The sequence below is a fragment of the Thermobia domestica genome, chromosome 18 (assembly GCF_964235325.1).
Source record: "Thermobia domestica chromosome 18, izTheDome1.hap1.1, whole genome shotgun sequence".
Taxonomy (NCBI): Eukaryota; Metazoa; Arthropoda; class Insecta; order Zygentoma; family Lepismatidae; genus Thermobia; species Thermobia domestica.
The window spans coordinates 57,554,887-57,570,327 of NC_137471.1; the positions used below are offsets into that span (position 1 = coordinate 57,554,887).

The 15,441-nt window shown below is 40.6% G+C and overlaps 1 protein-coding gene across 3 annotated transcripts in view; it reads left to right on the top strand.

Moving 5' to 3' along the window:
- The window catches only part of Oseg2 (intraflagellar transport protein Oseg2), a 151,355-nt gene that overhangs the window by 49,598 nt on the left and 86,316 nt on the right, over positions 1 to 15,441 (top strand). For all 3 annotated transcript variants that reach the window (XM_081746560.1, XM_081746559.1, XM_081746562.1), the window contains 2 exons: positions 5,526 to 5,706; positions 6,684 to 6,886. In XM_081746560.1, the coding sequence (XP_081602686.1) occupies positions 5,526 to 5,706; positions 6,684 to 6,886 (384 nt within the window). The remainder of the gene's footprint in view (positions 1 to 5,525; positions 5,707 to 6,683; positions 6,887 to 15,441) is intronic.

The following is a 15,441-nucleotide window of genomic DNA, read 5'->3' on the forward strand; positions in this document are numbered from 1 at the left end:
CAGATGATTTGTTTCCGGGCCAGAAAGTCCTCCTGTGTGTTTGGTGGACTGCTCACGACATCGTGCATCGGGAACTGCTACCGGGCGGTCAGAGAAGAACATCAATGCAACTGTCTTCTGTCAGCAGTTGAGCCGTGTTCAAGAAAAACTCAAAACCCTGGAGCCAACACTTCTCAATCGCTAAGGGGTTCCCCCATTACGGGACAACGCTATGCCCCACATAGCTAGAATGAGCCGGAACACTATCCTACACCTTGAATGGGAAACACTATTGCATCCTCCATACTGTCCGGACATTATACCGTCCGGTTATCACCTGTTCCTTTCCTTGGACACTCACTTTAGAGGACTCCAGTTCAACTCCGTAGTAGAGGTGCTAAATGCACTTGATACCTTCTTCGCTTCACGGCAAACCAAGTTCTACCGCGAAGGATTCCATGCCCATCCCGAACGTTGGCAGAAGGTCATTGATACTGATGGGTACTATTTTTGATCTTCCAGGTTCGTCTTTGGTGACATATCTATGCTCTAAGTGATAGGTCAAAAAGCGACAGAACTTTCTTCGTTACTTTTATACATATTACATAAAACTACTGTATAAGTTCTAGTATCTCGAGATCGGGAAATCGGAATGTCAAAATTCGTTCAGATAATTGATATGAAAATCAGGTGGGGTCCACCGGGTTTGCTTCCCTGCAACCGAAAGGTACATTGAAAGTGTCGTCAAAGAAATAACTAAAAAAAAAAAAAAAAAAAAGCTAAGGATCGAACGTCAGTATTTGTCACCCTAATTTAGCTGTGACTTGTACAACCATCGAATTATCCCTTTTGCACTGTGCTACACATATTACCATAATAGTCTTGGAGCAAATAAAAAAAGTTAAAACACACATATAAATCAATACATTTGTCTCGATCGATAGATGCTTTCACAATTGTTAAAAGGTGTAATTAAAAACAGCAAACATTGTTTCTGCTTTGTAAACGACAATCCCTTATAAAAAAGCAAACACGGTTTCGGGTGGCTTTCGCTTTCGAAAAGAGCTTTTTCGGTTTCAGTTTGGAAAACCGCATTTGCGGTTTCGGTTTTGAAAACCGCATCTGCGGTTTCGGTTTTGAAAACCGCATCTGCGGTTTCGGTTTTGAAAACCGCTTTTGCGGTTTCGGTTTTGAAAACCGCATTTGCTGTTTCGGTTTTGAAAACCGCATTTGCGGTTTCGGTTTTGAAAACCGCATCTGCGGTTTCGGTTTTGAAAACCGCACCTGCGGTTTCGGTTTTGAAAACCGCATTTGCGGTTTTCGGTTTTCAGAAAATCGGTTTTCTCAAAAACCGAAAACCGCAAATGTCACAAAAATTCAACAGCACTAGTTCAGACTAATGCCCATTCGTCTGTTTCTGTGAGATTCGGTGGTACCCAATGTACACACACTTTGTGATAGCCAAGCGTGTTGTGAACAATACTGTGAACGGAAACCTACGAAATGTTCCGTACCTCTGCAATGTGTGACAATGTGATTCGCCTATCCTCCCTAATCATCCCCTCCACCTGACAAATATTCTGGTCGCTAACAGACGTTGACGGTCTGCCACTTCGATTCTTATCAGTGATGTCAGTTTTCCCATATCAAATTCCCTACACTAACTCCCTTCCTCGATAACACGTTGTTGCCATACACCTCCACAAGTTCCTGATGGATCTCTGCTGGTTTCTTCCTCTTCGGATGCAGAAACCTAATCACACTTCGCACTTGAAGAATTGACCATGTTTCCAGCAGCCCTGCCATCTTGGAACTGCGATTATCTGCAACTGCGTCACCGTGCTGCTCTCTAGCGGTCACCAAGCATACTACCCATCAATACCTACAACACACAGAAACAGAAATCTTTGAGTTTTACGTCCCACGGTTATGCCGGTTAGGCTAAAGGAGACGGTGATGATGAGTAATGAATGAAATGGTGGAATGAAGAAAGTGGGAGGAAACGGGAGAACCCCGAGGAAACCCACGCACACGGTGTTTGTCCACTACAAAGTTCACTTGGCGGGAACTGTGATCGAACCCGGGACCCCAAGCATCAGAGGTGAACGCTCTACCACTGACCCACCGCGGCCCCGCACACAGAAACAGAGTTATTAGCATATAGTGGTTCATTTTTAGGGCACTTATTACCTTACTTTTTGATCCGCCTTATATATATATATACAGGGCGGTAGGTAACTCCACCGAAAAACTTTGGGAGGAGATTGCTTATACGAAATGAAAGAAAAAAGTTCTAATAAACAGAGGCCGAAAAACGTCTCCGTTCAGAGTTATGATCCATTGAAAATTCGAAAAGTCACTTTTCAAAACTTCCTAACTTAGAAACTATAGAACCTATCCCAAACAGCTTAAGGAATTACACAGGAACTAGTATGTGCTCTATCTAAATATCCATGTTTTACCATCCTCCGTTATTGGTGAAAGGAACTGTAAAAAAAGGAAGTTGAAGTATAGGGATACTCCTTTAAGTACTAATGGTGTGTGCGTTTCGCTGGTACCGGTGAATTCTGAAACATGAATATTTAGATAGAGCGTATACCAGTTTCTGTGTAATTCCTTAAACCGCTTGGGATAGGCCCTATAGTTTCTAAGCCAGGGCGTTTTGAAACGTGATATTTCGAATTTTCGGTACTTCATAACTCTTAAAAGAGACGTTTTTCGACCCATGTTTATTAGATCTTTTTTCTTTCATCTCATATAAGGAACCGCCTCCCAAAGTTTTTCGGTGGAGTTACCTACCACCCTGTGTATATATACAGAGGTTGATTCAGTTATATTGAGTCGAATTTGAATGTGCCTCTTCCTAGTAAATGCTGTGTTTCCACTACCGGTTGTGTTCGATCTGTAGTCCACCTCTACGGACTATTGCCCAACATCGAAGTTTCCATTGCAGGAGATTGTGTTGCAGCTATAACCATTAGCATTGCATCTCACTCCACTTTATAGGCTTTCCACAAGTCGGAGACGGTGCGGACTCGATGAGGGGACAGGCGCCGCTTGAGGAGTTCGAAAACTCAATAGTCCATTGGGCTGACATCTGGACTCTTGACAGGAATAACAGAGATGGAAACTGCCGCAATTCGAGTTTCCTATTCCATACGGCGATAGAATCCCAGCGGCGTTTCCACCGTGTGGCTGGATGCCTTGTCTTGGTACAGTTCAACTTGATTCCCGACTTGTCCGTATATGCTGGCAACAACAAACTTCCACCGATCACCCACGAAATGACATTTATACAGCCTCGTGCAGTTTCTGCAATCCGAGCAAGCAAAGAGGTTTAGTTAGTTGACGAAACTGTTACACAATTATTATTTTTTAAATTAAAACTTGCTTTGTTCAGAGATTTTTATTTTTAAATACTTCGCTGAAGTTATAACCCCTTCCCCTATACGGTATGTTTTCTCACAATACTTTCTAATTAGTAAAACATTGTATATTGCATTTGATCTGTTTAATTTAATGCTTGTTCATATTATTTTACACTCCTTTAAAAGTGATTGATTTCAACTAAGACGAAATAAGAAACACTTCAGTGGATCAAACACACACACACACACACACACATACTGTATACATAAGAACTGACAAATCTCATTACACAATGAAACACCTTATTGGATTTACTTAAAAACAAAATAATATTTTCCTGATAATTTATGTAAAAATAACTAGTCACAAGTATTTAACTGCTTTCCATTCTAAAGAAATGAACTAAAGATTGAAAAGATCTGTAATTTTCTTATGAAACGTCTTGAAAAGGAAGAACCTATTTTCGTTCACCTATATACCAACACCAACATATAACATTAGACATGAGAAATACCGTATATAAGTTATTTAATGCACTTGCATTTAGTCGTGTTTATGAACAAACTAGGTATTTATACAAGCATTAAGTCAAACCTTTAGTGCCTTAAAGTTTTACTGTTTATGCAGTATAAAGGCAGACCTGCCAGTGCTTTAAACTTTTACAATAGTTTCTTCAGATAGTACTATTAACGTTGTCCATAATCATTCTTTCGGAAGAATAAGTTTATCCTGTCCAAAAGTAGTTTTGCACTTCACATGCACTTTACACGAGCTTTCATAACATTTGCACTCCACTACTACTGACATAACCGACACAATATTCGGTACATGCTCCTCATATTTGGTCCATTACATGATTCCTGTGTTAACTTTACAGGCTCATTACTTCCGAACCCACTGCTGACTGACGCTGGGAATCCAGATGCTTCTTAATTATGTAGAGGTATATGGTTTTGGTCATGTTATTTTGGGTGATGGAAAATCACATTTATTCAAAGTTAAATTAAAAGACTGAATTATAGCAATAATGAAATATTGTCATGTTGTACAAACACGTGCGTTTGTTTATCTGTTGACTTACGTCAATAATTTGTAAATGTGTTAAATGTAATTACTGAATGTTATGGCTAGACGCTAAGTCGTCACTTTCTGTGTTTGTTGTGATTTGTAATGTTGTGTACAAAATAATGAAATGTCATCAATGTGAAATGATGTATGCAACATTGACACACTTTGACTGTGGCATAACTGTCAGACTTGCAGAAAATTGTTGGTCTGGGAATTTGGTCACGATGTAATTCGGGTTGAAACCAATGTTTCACCAATAGCTGAGATAGACAGAAAGATCAACGAAGTGAATTCCAGAGTGTCTGGAAAGGAGAACAAAAACCTTTCGTTGGAGAGGATTGGGAGGAGAAGTGCAGAAGTGAGCAGAAGTGGAGGATCGTTAGAGAGAACCACTGGAGAGCCTTTGGCAGCTGAGCAGTGAGCTGCAAGTTCAGTCTACCTGAATAGATCAAGGGAGATCTATTATTCTACATCTTCAACCATAAACTTGGAGTATGGTTGGTTTATAGTCGGATTCCACAGAACGCCGACTATCTGCGTTAAGAGAGCTTGCATCGTAAAAGTATTGTCATCCAGTCCAGGCATTCATCAGAAGTTAAGGTATGTGTATCTCAGCTATGTACGAATTATTCGTGACAGAATTTCTAGATGCTGTCGATATGTGATCTGACTAGTTATACTCAATCATACATGAACATACACACACACTTGATATTATTGAATAATACATTTATTTAAATGAAAGCTCAATTTGTGTGGTTTTTCTCTGCTTCCACTTCAACCTACTCATTTCAGATAGTGAGTAGTAGCAATCTCCAATCGTCAATGATAACGTCATCCCCATTCAATTTAGGCACGACGTGAGGAGGTTGTTAATTAGAACTGGCTTTTCCAGGATATGTGTCGCATTCCGCCATTCCGGATTCAGAAGAGCGAAATGTTACTTGTGAGATGTTTATTATGTATTATTAAGATTATTATTAACGTAAAGAAGTCCAAGTCTACTAATACTTTTATTCTCACTATGAACTTTTTTTAAATACATATTTTACTATTTTAGTATGCCTTCTAATAGTATTTTTCATATTTCTTGTGTATTTCTTTTATAGCATTAATGCTAGCCGAAGCAAAAGGCCACCCGGATGTAGGAATTTTAAAAGAAAATTATGTAGCATGGTTAACTGAAACCAAACAAGAGGAAAAAGCTGGAGAATTGAAAGAGAAGGTAGGAGATCATCTGTCAGCTCTGAATATGTATTTAAAAGCCGGACTGCCTACACGAGCGTCAAGGTAAGTGAAAACACTATTTAAAATACAGTATAACGCTGAGTTTCTGATTTTGCATTTAACGAAAGATTAATTTGGTCCCGAAAGATAACGTCATATATATAAATCATTTAAATCCGCATTTAACGAAAACCATATTAGTAAATTCACCGCATTTAACGAAAAAAGTAAAGCGGAAGAAACATTATTAGTAAATAAAAAGTATTGATATACATGTTTTGTTTATGGAAAAATTGCCTTCTTTGTGCTTGTGTTTCTTTTAAATGTTATATTGATTGAATATGTTCCTAAGATTCTCTACTTGGAATAACGTAGATTAGTCTATTCATATTTGCATTATTCTTCTGAACAAACATATTAATGTTAGCAATTCTTTTCTTCAGGTTTTTGTTAGTTTTTAATTTTATATGTTTGATCATTTTTGCTCTGAACTTCAGTATGGTGTTTTTCATTAAGAAGCGCATCATTATACTATATAAAGGGTGTATACAAAATCTAGGAACATAAACCGCATCTGTTGTGAGTAAATATACAAAAAATGAAGAGAGAGAAAAGTTCTTGGAAATAAGTGGCTTTCAATCTAACTTTGCCAATTGCACCAGCCGTTTGAACTTCACACTGGTAAGGCGCCCTATGTTAAATAAAAACCAATGTTGCCAGTTCAGCAGGCTGTTTCCTTACATTCTTACCATACTCACAATATAGTATTGTTGCGAAACTTACTCGAGGTGTTCTAGGTTCCCTCATTTTACAATGTGCATGTTCCCCGTGTCATTCTTACGTGCCCTGACGTTCCGTTCGAACAACCTACTAAATTAGATACGCTGGATTTTCATTTAACATAGAGCACAATGAAATGTAAAATTGATTATTCCACTAACTTGATCATCAGTTTATTAATGAGCCGTATATCTGTGAAACTTAGTTGTAAAACTTAGACAGATTTTAATATATTTTCACTTCCCTTATTTCTATTGCAGATTGATTCAAAATACGCCTCACATGCTTGAGAATCATGATCTTGTAGCTAAAGTTGCGTCTGCGCTGTTGAAAGGGGAATTCTACGAGCAAGCCGGAGAACTTTATGAAAAAGTGGACAATACAGATAAAGCCTTAGATTGCTACAAAAAGGGAAAAGCTTACAACAGAGCAATTGAATTAGCAAGAAGCTCATTTCCTTCTGGTAAGATAATATTTAGTTGATTTGTGTACTATATTGATCGTTTATTAAGGTAAAAGAAGCTTTGTAAAAAAAAGTCTGAATGCATGTAATTGTCAACTTTGCGAAAACGTATTTTTTATATTATTTAGACACTGGTTATTACAAAAGGCTTTTTTAATGGTTTTATTCATAGAATATTTGTACGCTTACTCATAAAAGAAGTTTTTCTGTAATCGCAAATGAAATTAAATGAAATCTTTAAGTTTTACGTCTCTTGGTTATGTCGGTTAGGCTAAAGGAGACGGTGATGATGAGAAATGAATAAAATGGTGAAATGAAGAAAGTGGGAGGAAACGGGAGGACCCCGAGAAAACCCATGCACATAGTGTTTGTCCACCACAAAGCTCACTTGGCGCGAGCTGGGATCGAACCAAGGATCCCCATAGACCAGAGGTGAAAGCTCTACCACTGAGCCACCTTTTCTGTGATCGAATTTCTTTGCCAGTAGCTTTTCAGTGAATTGAGCAATTTCCCTTCTTTCAATTCTTTTTAGTCATATGTTTGATTTGATTTTGAGATTAGCGTCACTTTCAGCAGTAAGGCTATATTCCTACAGCTTAACATAGGATCCAAACCACATGAACTCCCACCAGGAATCGAACTCTGGTCTTCCACGCCAAATTCAGTCATATATGAAAGAACACGAACACGAAGTTCGAAATGTGAAATTGCAAGGTCCGGAAAAATGAAACTTTACAAATGTGGTAAAATAATATAAAAAAATAATGTATTTGAATTCTCACCATTAATGCTAACACACATTTCGCATTATGATTACTAAAGGAAGATCGCTCTTTTGAAGAATTTGTGTGAGTATGTGTAACCGTAAAGGTCGCCCCTCTTACGGGACAGGTCAGGAAGGCCCAAGAACTATGTGAGGTAAAGGAACTTAAGGATGTGATGTGGCCAGCCCCAGGCACTCGTCCATTTTACTTTCTGAGGCTGACCCAGGTACTCATTTCAAAGAAGCTGGTTGAGTCGCAAAGCCACATTGAAACGAGGATACAACAAGAATTTTCCTCCCCCTCCGGGGATCGATCCAGGGCCGTCCAGCTGTCAGGTGGACGCCTAACCAACTGGTTATGTAGTGGAATCAGTGATCTTTCTGGTTCTGACAAAAAAGAATCCCCTTCAGTTGCTTCTTCAAGTCCCGTAATACATGGAACAACAAGTCAGGGCTATAGGCTTAATAGGTCAGAACCTCCCATAAAATACTTTTGATTACATGGAATATGTCATTATCGTGGAAGAGACTAACGACATCTGTTAGAAGACCATATACATTTTGACCTTGATTTCGTGACGCAGCGATGTAAGCCTGTGGTAATTGATTTGATTGATAGATTTACGTCCTTCGTAGAGCCGAGGCTATATAGAACGAGATATACAGTTTAAAGTAAGATTTAAACCATTAAAATGCGGGACTGGGATTTTGTGCTCCAAAGACAAGCGCGCTAACCACTAGACCAGCGATTAGGACAGGAAAAGTGTTCAAGTATCGACCAACACATTATACGTATTCCGTAAATAGGTTCACTGTGATCGAAGAATACCGCCATTTTACCGGTTACTTCGAATTTCATTTGGTTGCTCCTTATATTTCACCGATAAAAATCTAACATAGAAAAACATATATAAATAAAAATGAGTGTACCGTTGTTTATCCACGAACTTCTAGACCGCTGGACCAATTTTGATATTTGAGTTGACCCTGGTCTATCTTAGGTTTTTATCTCATTTTCATCATTGGAAGTGAAAGGGGGTGAGGATGGGTCCGAACGGGATGACATAATCGAAATCGGCCCTTTTTCGAATAAAAATAATCGAAAAAAGACCTATATTAGTGTCCAATTCTTAGTTTTCGCGGTTGGAGAGATGAGTAGTGACACATGTGATGCCGTGTAAGTCCAAAGACATCCTTCATCGGCATGAGGGTGAGGGTGGGAAAGAGTGACATGTAAAATTAATCAAAAACGCCCGATATTAGTGTGTAGTTCATAGTTTTGTAGTCACTGAGATGACAGTGACACTCGAAATGACTTTAAGTCCAAATCATTGTGAACATGAGGGAAAGGGTGAAGGGGTGGCATTACAAATTTTTGTCATTATACTTTCATTGAAATGCGTATGGTGCATCCTCCCCGTGCGAGGAACGAGCATTTCAATTAGCAATAGTAATAAAAATAAGATATTAAATAATGGTCAAGGCATAAATCTCATTGGCAGTCTTTGAAAAATATCATGATTGTAATCTTCGAACATTTGTTAATTGGCAACATTTCATCTTCTAGTATAACAATTATTTTATATCACAGTACTGCATTGGTCTTTATTTTATTCAATATATGTTATGTCTTACTGCTACTGTATTTTCATATAAGCCAAACTTATTGTTTGAATATATCTTTCAAGTGTAAAGGAATCAATGTGTCTTTGCTTCGATTCACAAAGACTGTTATTAATAATGCATTGAGTTATGCAGACAATAATGTTGGTGACAGGTTTCTATTAATTTTATTTGTGTTTTGTGGAGTTTCTGTGTAGAGTGCTTGCGTCCTGAACTGTCAACAGTCAACTGGTTGTTGTTTTGCTACATCAGCAATTTATGAATGTTATGTATTTATTGTAATAAAGTTACGAGAGACACCTTCCTGTCTCCTCCCAACACCTAAAACCACACCTCCTATGACGTCTGGGACTCGCTTTCGATATCAACCAGAATAGTCACCGAGCCTGGGGGCCCTCCTTAAATAGCCCCGGTTACTTCCGTCTCGAGGAGTAGCGATATAGATTTGAAGCCGGGAGTAACGGTGCGGAGTGGAAGCTAATCTCGGACTTCTCCTACGAACTGGCGGATGCCCGCGATATCCCGCCAATAGTCCAGGACCAGATCCATAGCAAGATACCAGGAGACCAGAGAGGGACCAACGGACTCCCGGACGTCATGAAGGTACACCTTCCCTAACCGATAAACCTAACCCTAACCCTGTCTCTCTTCTTTCATAGAATTTCTTCGTTATTAACTCTAATATCCCAATGATCTTTTACTTTAAAGGACAGCCGTCCGAATCCAGTGCCTGTGAACTGAGCTAAATTCCCCACTTTAGTTCTTCTGACGGCTTGTGTGTAGGTGGAGTTTCCTTTCATATTTCCTCCCCCACACACCCTTTATATGGTGGAGATGTGGCTTTTTACTCTTTCTTTTTATCCCTGCTAGTGTCCTACTTGGTGGAGAATTGTTTTTACCCTGCCAGTTCTATCTCTGCATGTTTTTAGGTCAATCTTCTAGTAGTGCATGTTTTTCTTGTTTTCTTTTCTGGCCAATAGCTGTTGTTGGAGCAGGCATTTCAGTGCCGAGTCTAGACTGGTTTTCTTGCGGGAGTGTAGCACACGCACCCCGATCGAGACCAGTTATTGGGCGTATCTCCGCAACAGACGGATGGTTTCACCAGAGTGGAGGCCAATAAGCTCTCTTGTCTATTGGGTCTTTCGCATTTCACTACTTTTGCAGTGAGGCATTTTTGCCGAGTCTGTGCGAGGTTTATTGCGGAGGTATGGACGTACCCCGAGCAGAACCTTGCTAAGGGCGTAGCACTGTACGAGGAGGGTTTCACCCTATCGTGAATGCTCTTTTGGTGTGCGTCTTACTTTCGAGCGAAAAAGTACTACTCTAGCGTCGAGGCCTTTTGGTCGAGTCCGCACACGGAGGTCATTGCGATTAGATGGAACTTCTGACCGATCTGACTTCCTCGTTTAGGGGCGTAGTGGCGCTAGAGTCCGAGAGGTTCTCCTCAATTGGAAAATAGCTCACCTATGTTTCCTCTTATTTTTGCATGACACTTGGGTCCTGGCGAGATGTTTTTTTTTTCCTAACTCTTTCCGAAGTATAGTGCGTTTCTTATTTTTTTGTGTCTATTAGCGTATTCTCGGTATTATTTTATTATTTTTAAGTTAATTATTGAGTTATAGTATTAATGTGATGTGTAGTTGTGTGCCCAAATTCTTAGAGATTTTTGTCTATGTTGCGTTACTTACATGAGGAGTTAGGTGTGCCTACAGAAGAAATCTTAGACCACAGCGATACTGTATATTTTGAGCCTGCCGCGTGTTCTTCCCCTAAGTCCGCTAAGGTTACGCGCCAATATTTGTATAACTTACGTAGGCAGTTACGTTTATCCGATACCTTCTCTGAGATTTCTGGGTCCTCTTCCATTTCTTTAAGTCCTAAAGTATCAGATATGGCATCTGCAGCGAATAATGCAGGAGGCGAAGGTCCCGTCCAATATATGAATTCGATTATTAGACCTGAGCCGTTTTATGCTCGTTTCGGGGAGGATGTGGACAGATTTTTGAGGAAATACGAAACTGTGGCCGAAGTCAACGGCTGGACAGGAGCCCGTAAGAAGTTAATTTTAGGATCATTACTGAAAGGAGGTGCTGAAAATTGGTATTCAGCAATTGAATCGAAACCCGAATTTGCGCAGTGGAATTATGACCAGTTTAAAGAACGAATCCGTCAAACCTTTAAAGATCATGCGCTTCCCCATTTTACTGTTGCGCAGATGAGGGCTCGAGAGCAAGGTACGGATGAGAGCGTGATGGATTACGTTTACTCAAAACAGGATCTCATTCTTAGATCAGATCCTACAGCCTCAGAAAAAGCACAAATACAGTACATTATCGAAGGTCTTCAACCTGAATATTTTCGTGCTGTTATTAAAAAAGAATATGAAAATCTCGCTGCACTCGTCGATGAGTTAATATTAGAGGAAAAAGCACGATTGCTGACAAAGAGGAAGGAATTGGATCAGTTCATTAAAAAGAACTCAGTGCTTTTGCAGTCTGCCTTGGTCAGCAATAAGCCGGCAGACAGTCTTCCTTATGTAACAGCTGCTGACGCAGCATATAGACAGGAAACAGCTGTTAGAGCTGCTGACTCGCCACGAGAGCAAACGCAGCAGAGTAATGACGTCAATGGCCGTTTGCTTGAATTACAGCAACAATTATCTAAGTTAACGTTGCAAATATCCGCTTTTTCTGATGGCAGTAAAAACAAAAACAATGACAATGGCTCACGCAATAGAAGAAATAACAATAGACGAAACTTTCCACGTAATAACAGGCAACAAAACAATGATAATGGTGCCAATAGTTTTCATGTGCCCCAAACCGATCCTAACCGGTCCGAATCAAATACAGGGTCGTCCCAAAACAACGACTCCTCAAAAAAGGGACCTATTATCTGTTTTCGATGCAAAGGCCCTAATCATATCGCTAGATATTGCAGGGCGACTTTAAACTAACTGCTAGGGTAGCAAATTGGACCACTGCTACCCATTCTCTCCGAATTACGGTCCCTCTTTTCACCCAGAATGAGTTGCCTCATATCAGTGTTATTATGGGAGGAGTCCAGACTGAATTTATGCTCGACACTGGCAGCCAGGTCAGTTGCGTCGGTTCCAATTTAGTACCGGAAAGTGCTAGGAGATATCGCATCAATACTCGTTTACGAGGTGTTACTGGCAAGTTTATACAGGTTTCTGAGTTGGCGATTCTCCAGTTTGATATTAATGGGAGACGTTTTTCTCATGTGTTTCGAATTATTCCACACTTTGACTATGGTCCCTTGCTTGGAGCTGACTTTTTGAATATTCATAGAGCCTTAATTGATTATGATAGAAATACCTTTACTCTTTCTTACTTTGGTCGTTTACCGTCTCGTTCATTGCCGAGGCGAAATTTGGAGGTGCATTTATCCAAAGTCCTTACAAGTAAAATTGCTAGCTGTTCTACTCCTGTTTTTCGAGTTTTTGAAAATACTGTGTTGCCACCGCGGTCACATACTTTGGTCCGTCTCCGAAGTTCGCTTGATATTACCGGAAAAAAGTTGTTGTTGTCCCCGTCTCAGCGAATTGAAGAGTTATTGGGAATTTTTATCCCACGAGTTCTGGTAAATGGTGAGACACCAGTCGTTTATGTGACCAACCCCACCACCACCCCAGTGAAGTTACGCATGGGAACAGTTCTTGGTCTGGCAGAGGACTTTGAGGAGGTGCCTGTTGATTCGGATGAAGTTGTGGCAAACACCACGGAGGAATACACCCCACCACCAGAGCAGTTAGCCGCATCACAGAAGATGTGTGATCCCACCCGAGTGGACGTCAATCAAGACCTCGCCCCGGAGGACAAGGAAAAATTTTACGATCTTATCCGCTCCTTCGCGGATGTCTTCTCTTGGTCGGACACAGACGTGGGCGTCGCTAGAGGCTTTGAACATGAAATTAGGCTATCTGATGAGACCCCAGTGAACAAGGCTCCGTATTCAGTACCTTACCACCTTCGAGATGTCGTCAAAAAACAGTTGAATCTTCTCCTACGTCAGAATGTAATCTCGGCAGAGACTTCCCCATGGAATCACCCTATTATTTTGGTCAGAAAACGCTCTGGAGACTTCAGATTCGTTTCGGACCTCAGATTTTTAAACCTGCAATCGATGCCCTGTAATTATCCGACGCCACCGATGGAGGACATCTTAGGACGCATGGCGGGAAAGCTTTTTTACACGAGTTCCGACATGAAAGCCGGATTCTTCCAAATTAAGCTTACTAAGAAGAGTAGGGAGTGCACAGGATTCTCAATTCCAGGCTTCGGATCCTATGCATACAATTGCCTACCGATGGGGCACATTTCCAGTGCCGCAGCGTTGAATAGGTTGGTGAAATTAACGCTTGCTGGAGTTCCTTCATCAAACATCATGTATTATGTGGACGACTTTTATGTAGTTTCCAGTAGTGTGGCTGAAATGCTCGACTTATGCAAGATTCTGTTTGAACGACTTCGTTCCAGAGGTTTAAAGTTGTCCCCCGAGAAGACCAAAATCGCTCACCACTCTTTGGTCGTACTTGGCCACAAGCTTGGGAGTTTTGGGATGTCCGTTTCCGATAAGATGTTGGACACCATTAGAGATTACAAGAGGCCACGGACGAAGAAACAAGTCAAGAGTTTTCTTGGAGTTTGCTCCTTTTTGCGGCGTTATGTCAAGGATTTTGCGATTATCGCTGATCCTCTTCAGAAGTTGATGAAGAAGGATGTTGATTTTACCTGGGGTAAATCCCAGCAGGATTCCTTTGAAGCGCTGAAGACCGCCATCTTGGAAGCTCCCACCTTATTGGCCTATAAACCCGAACGTGACTTGCACATATACACGGATGCTTCGATCCGAGGTTTGGCTGCCGTCGCAAAACAACCCGTATCCGAAGATCCCGAATCTGAACTGGTGCCTATTGCATTCGCATCCCGTGCAGTGGGGCCTGCTGAGAAGAATCTGTCTGTTTACCATCTAGAACTCCTAGCTCTGCTATATGCCTTGCGTTCTTTCCGCTATTTTGTTTTGGGAAGACATTTTTTCCTTCACACGGACTCCAAAGCCATAACATATTTAAAGAATAGCAAGAACTTAACTGGAAAACTAGCTCGTTGGCTGACGGAAATTGAAGCTTACCATTTTACTATATCTCACGTCGCCGCAGCCAGCAATGTGGAGGCTGATGCTTTCAGCCGTTTTGTTAACCACAAGCGTGATATTACCGATGAGGACGCAAGTGCGGCAGATCCCCGTATATTTTTCATTGAAGATAATGACGCTATTGATCTTAGAAAAGCTCAACGAGAAGATCAATACTTTAGCAAGATTATCGCCTACTTGGAGGATGCTCCTGACAAGGATCCTGCTTTCGAGCGAAGAGCATCACACTTTACCATGAGGAACTCTACCCTATACAAAGTCAACTCCACGCCTCTTGGAAAAGTTCATTTAGTCGCTGTGCCACTGTCCTTGAGAGACCGAGTTTTTGAGAAGTGCCATGCTGAAAAACTCGCAGCAAACCACGCTGGATTTTCCAAAACGTATAATTTGCTATTAAAGTCTGTATACTTTTTGGACATGAAGAAATTTGTCTATCGGAAGTGCAAGGAATGTATTGTTTGTCAAGTGTTGAAGAAGAGGAGTGGCAAGCCTCTAGGAAATCTACAGACCCATCCCAGCGTTCCACCCTTCTATAGGATATATATAGATTTTTCCGGGAAATACCCCAGCAACAACATCCTTAAACACAGTTATTTGGTTGTTTGTGTCGACGAGGGAACTCGATTCTGTATAGCTGCTTCTTTGCCCGATACATCAGCTGCTTCTGTATCTCAATTTTTGTACGAGCAAGTTATTTTGAAGTATGGTCTTTTTTCTGAATTGGCATGCGACCGTGGCTCAGCTTTTACGAGTCAAGTCTTCAAGGAACTGTGTAATATCTTTGATATCCAATTACACTTTGCAGATGTGGCAGGACACTATTCTTTAGGTCAGGTGGAAGTCGCCATAAGACATATTGAACAGCAACTGAAACTTGCATTGGACAAAGATAACCAGTCCAATTGGATTGAACTTTTACCACAGATTGTTTTTTCCTATAACGTCACATGTAATTTGAGTATGCAGATTTCTCCATTTGAGTGCCTCCATG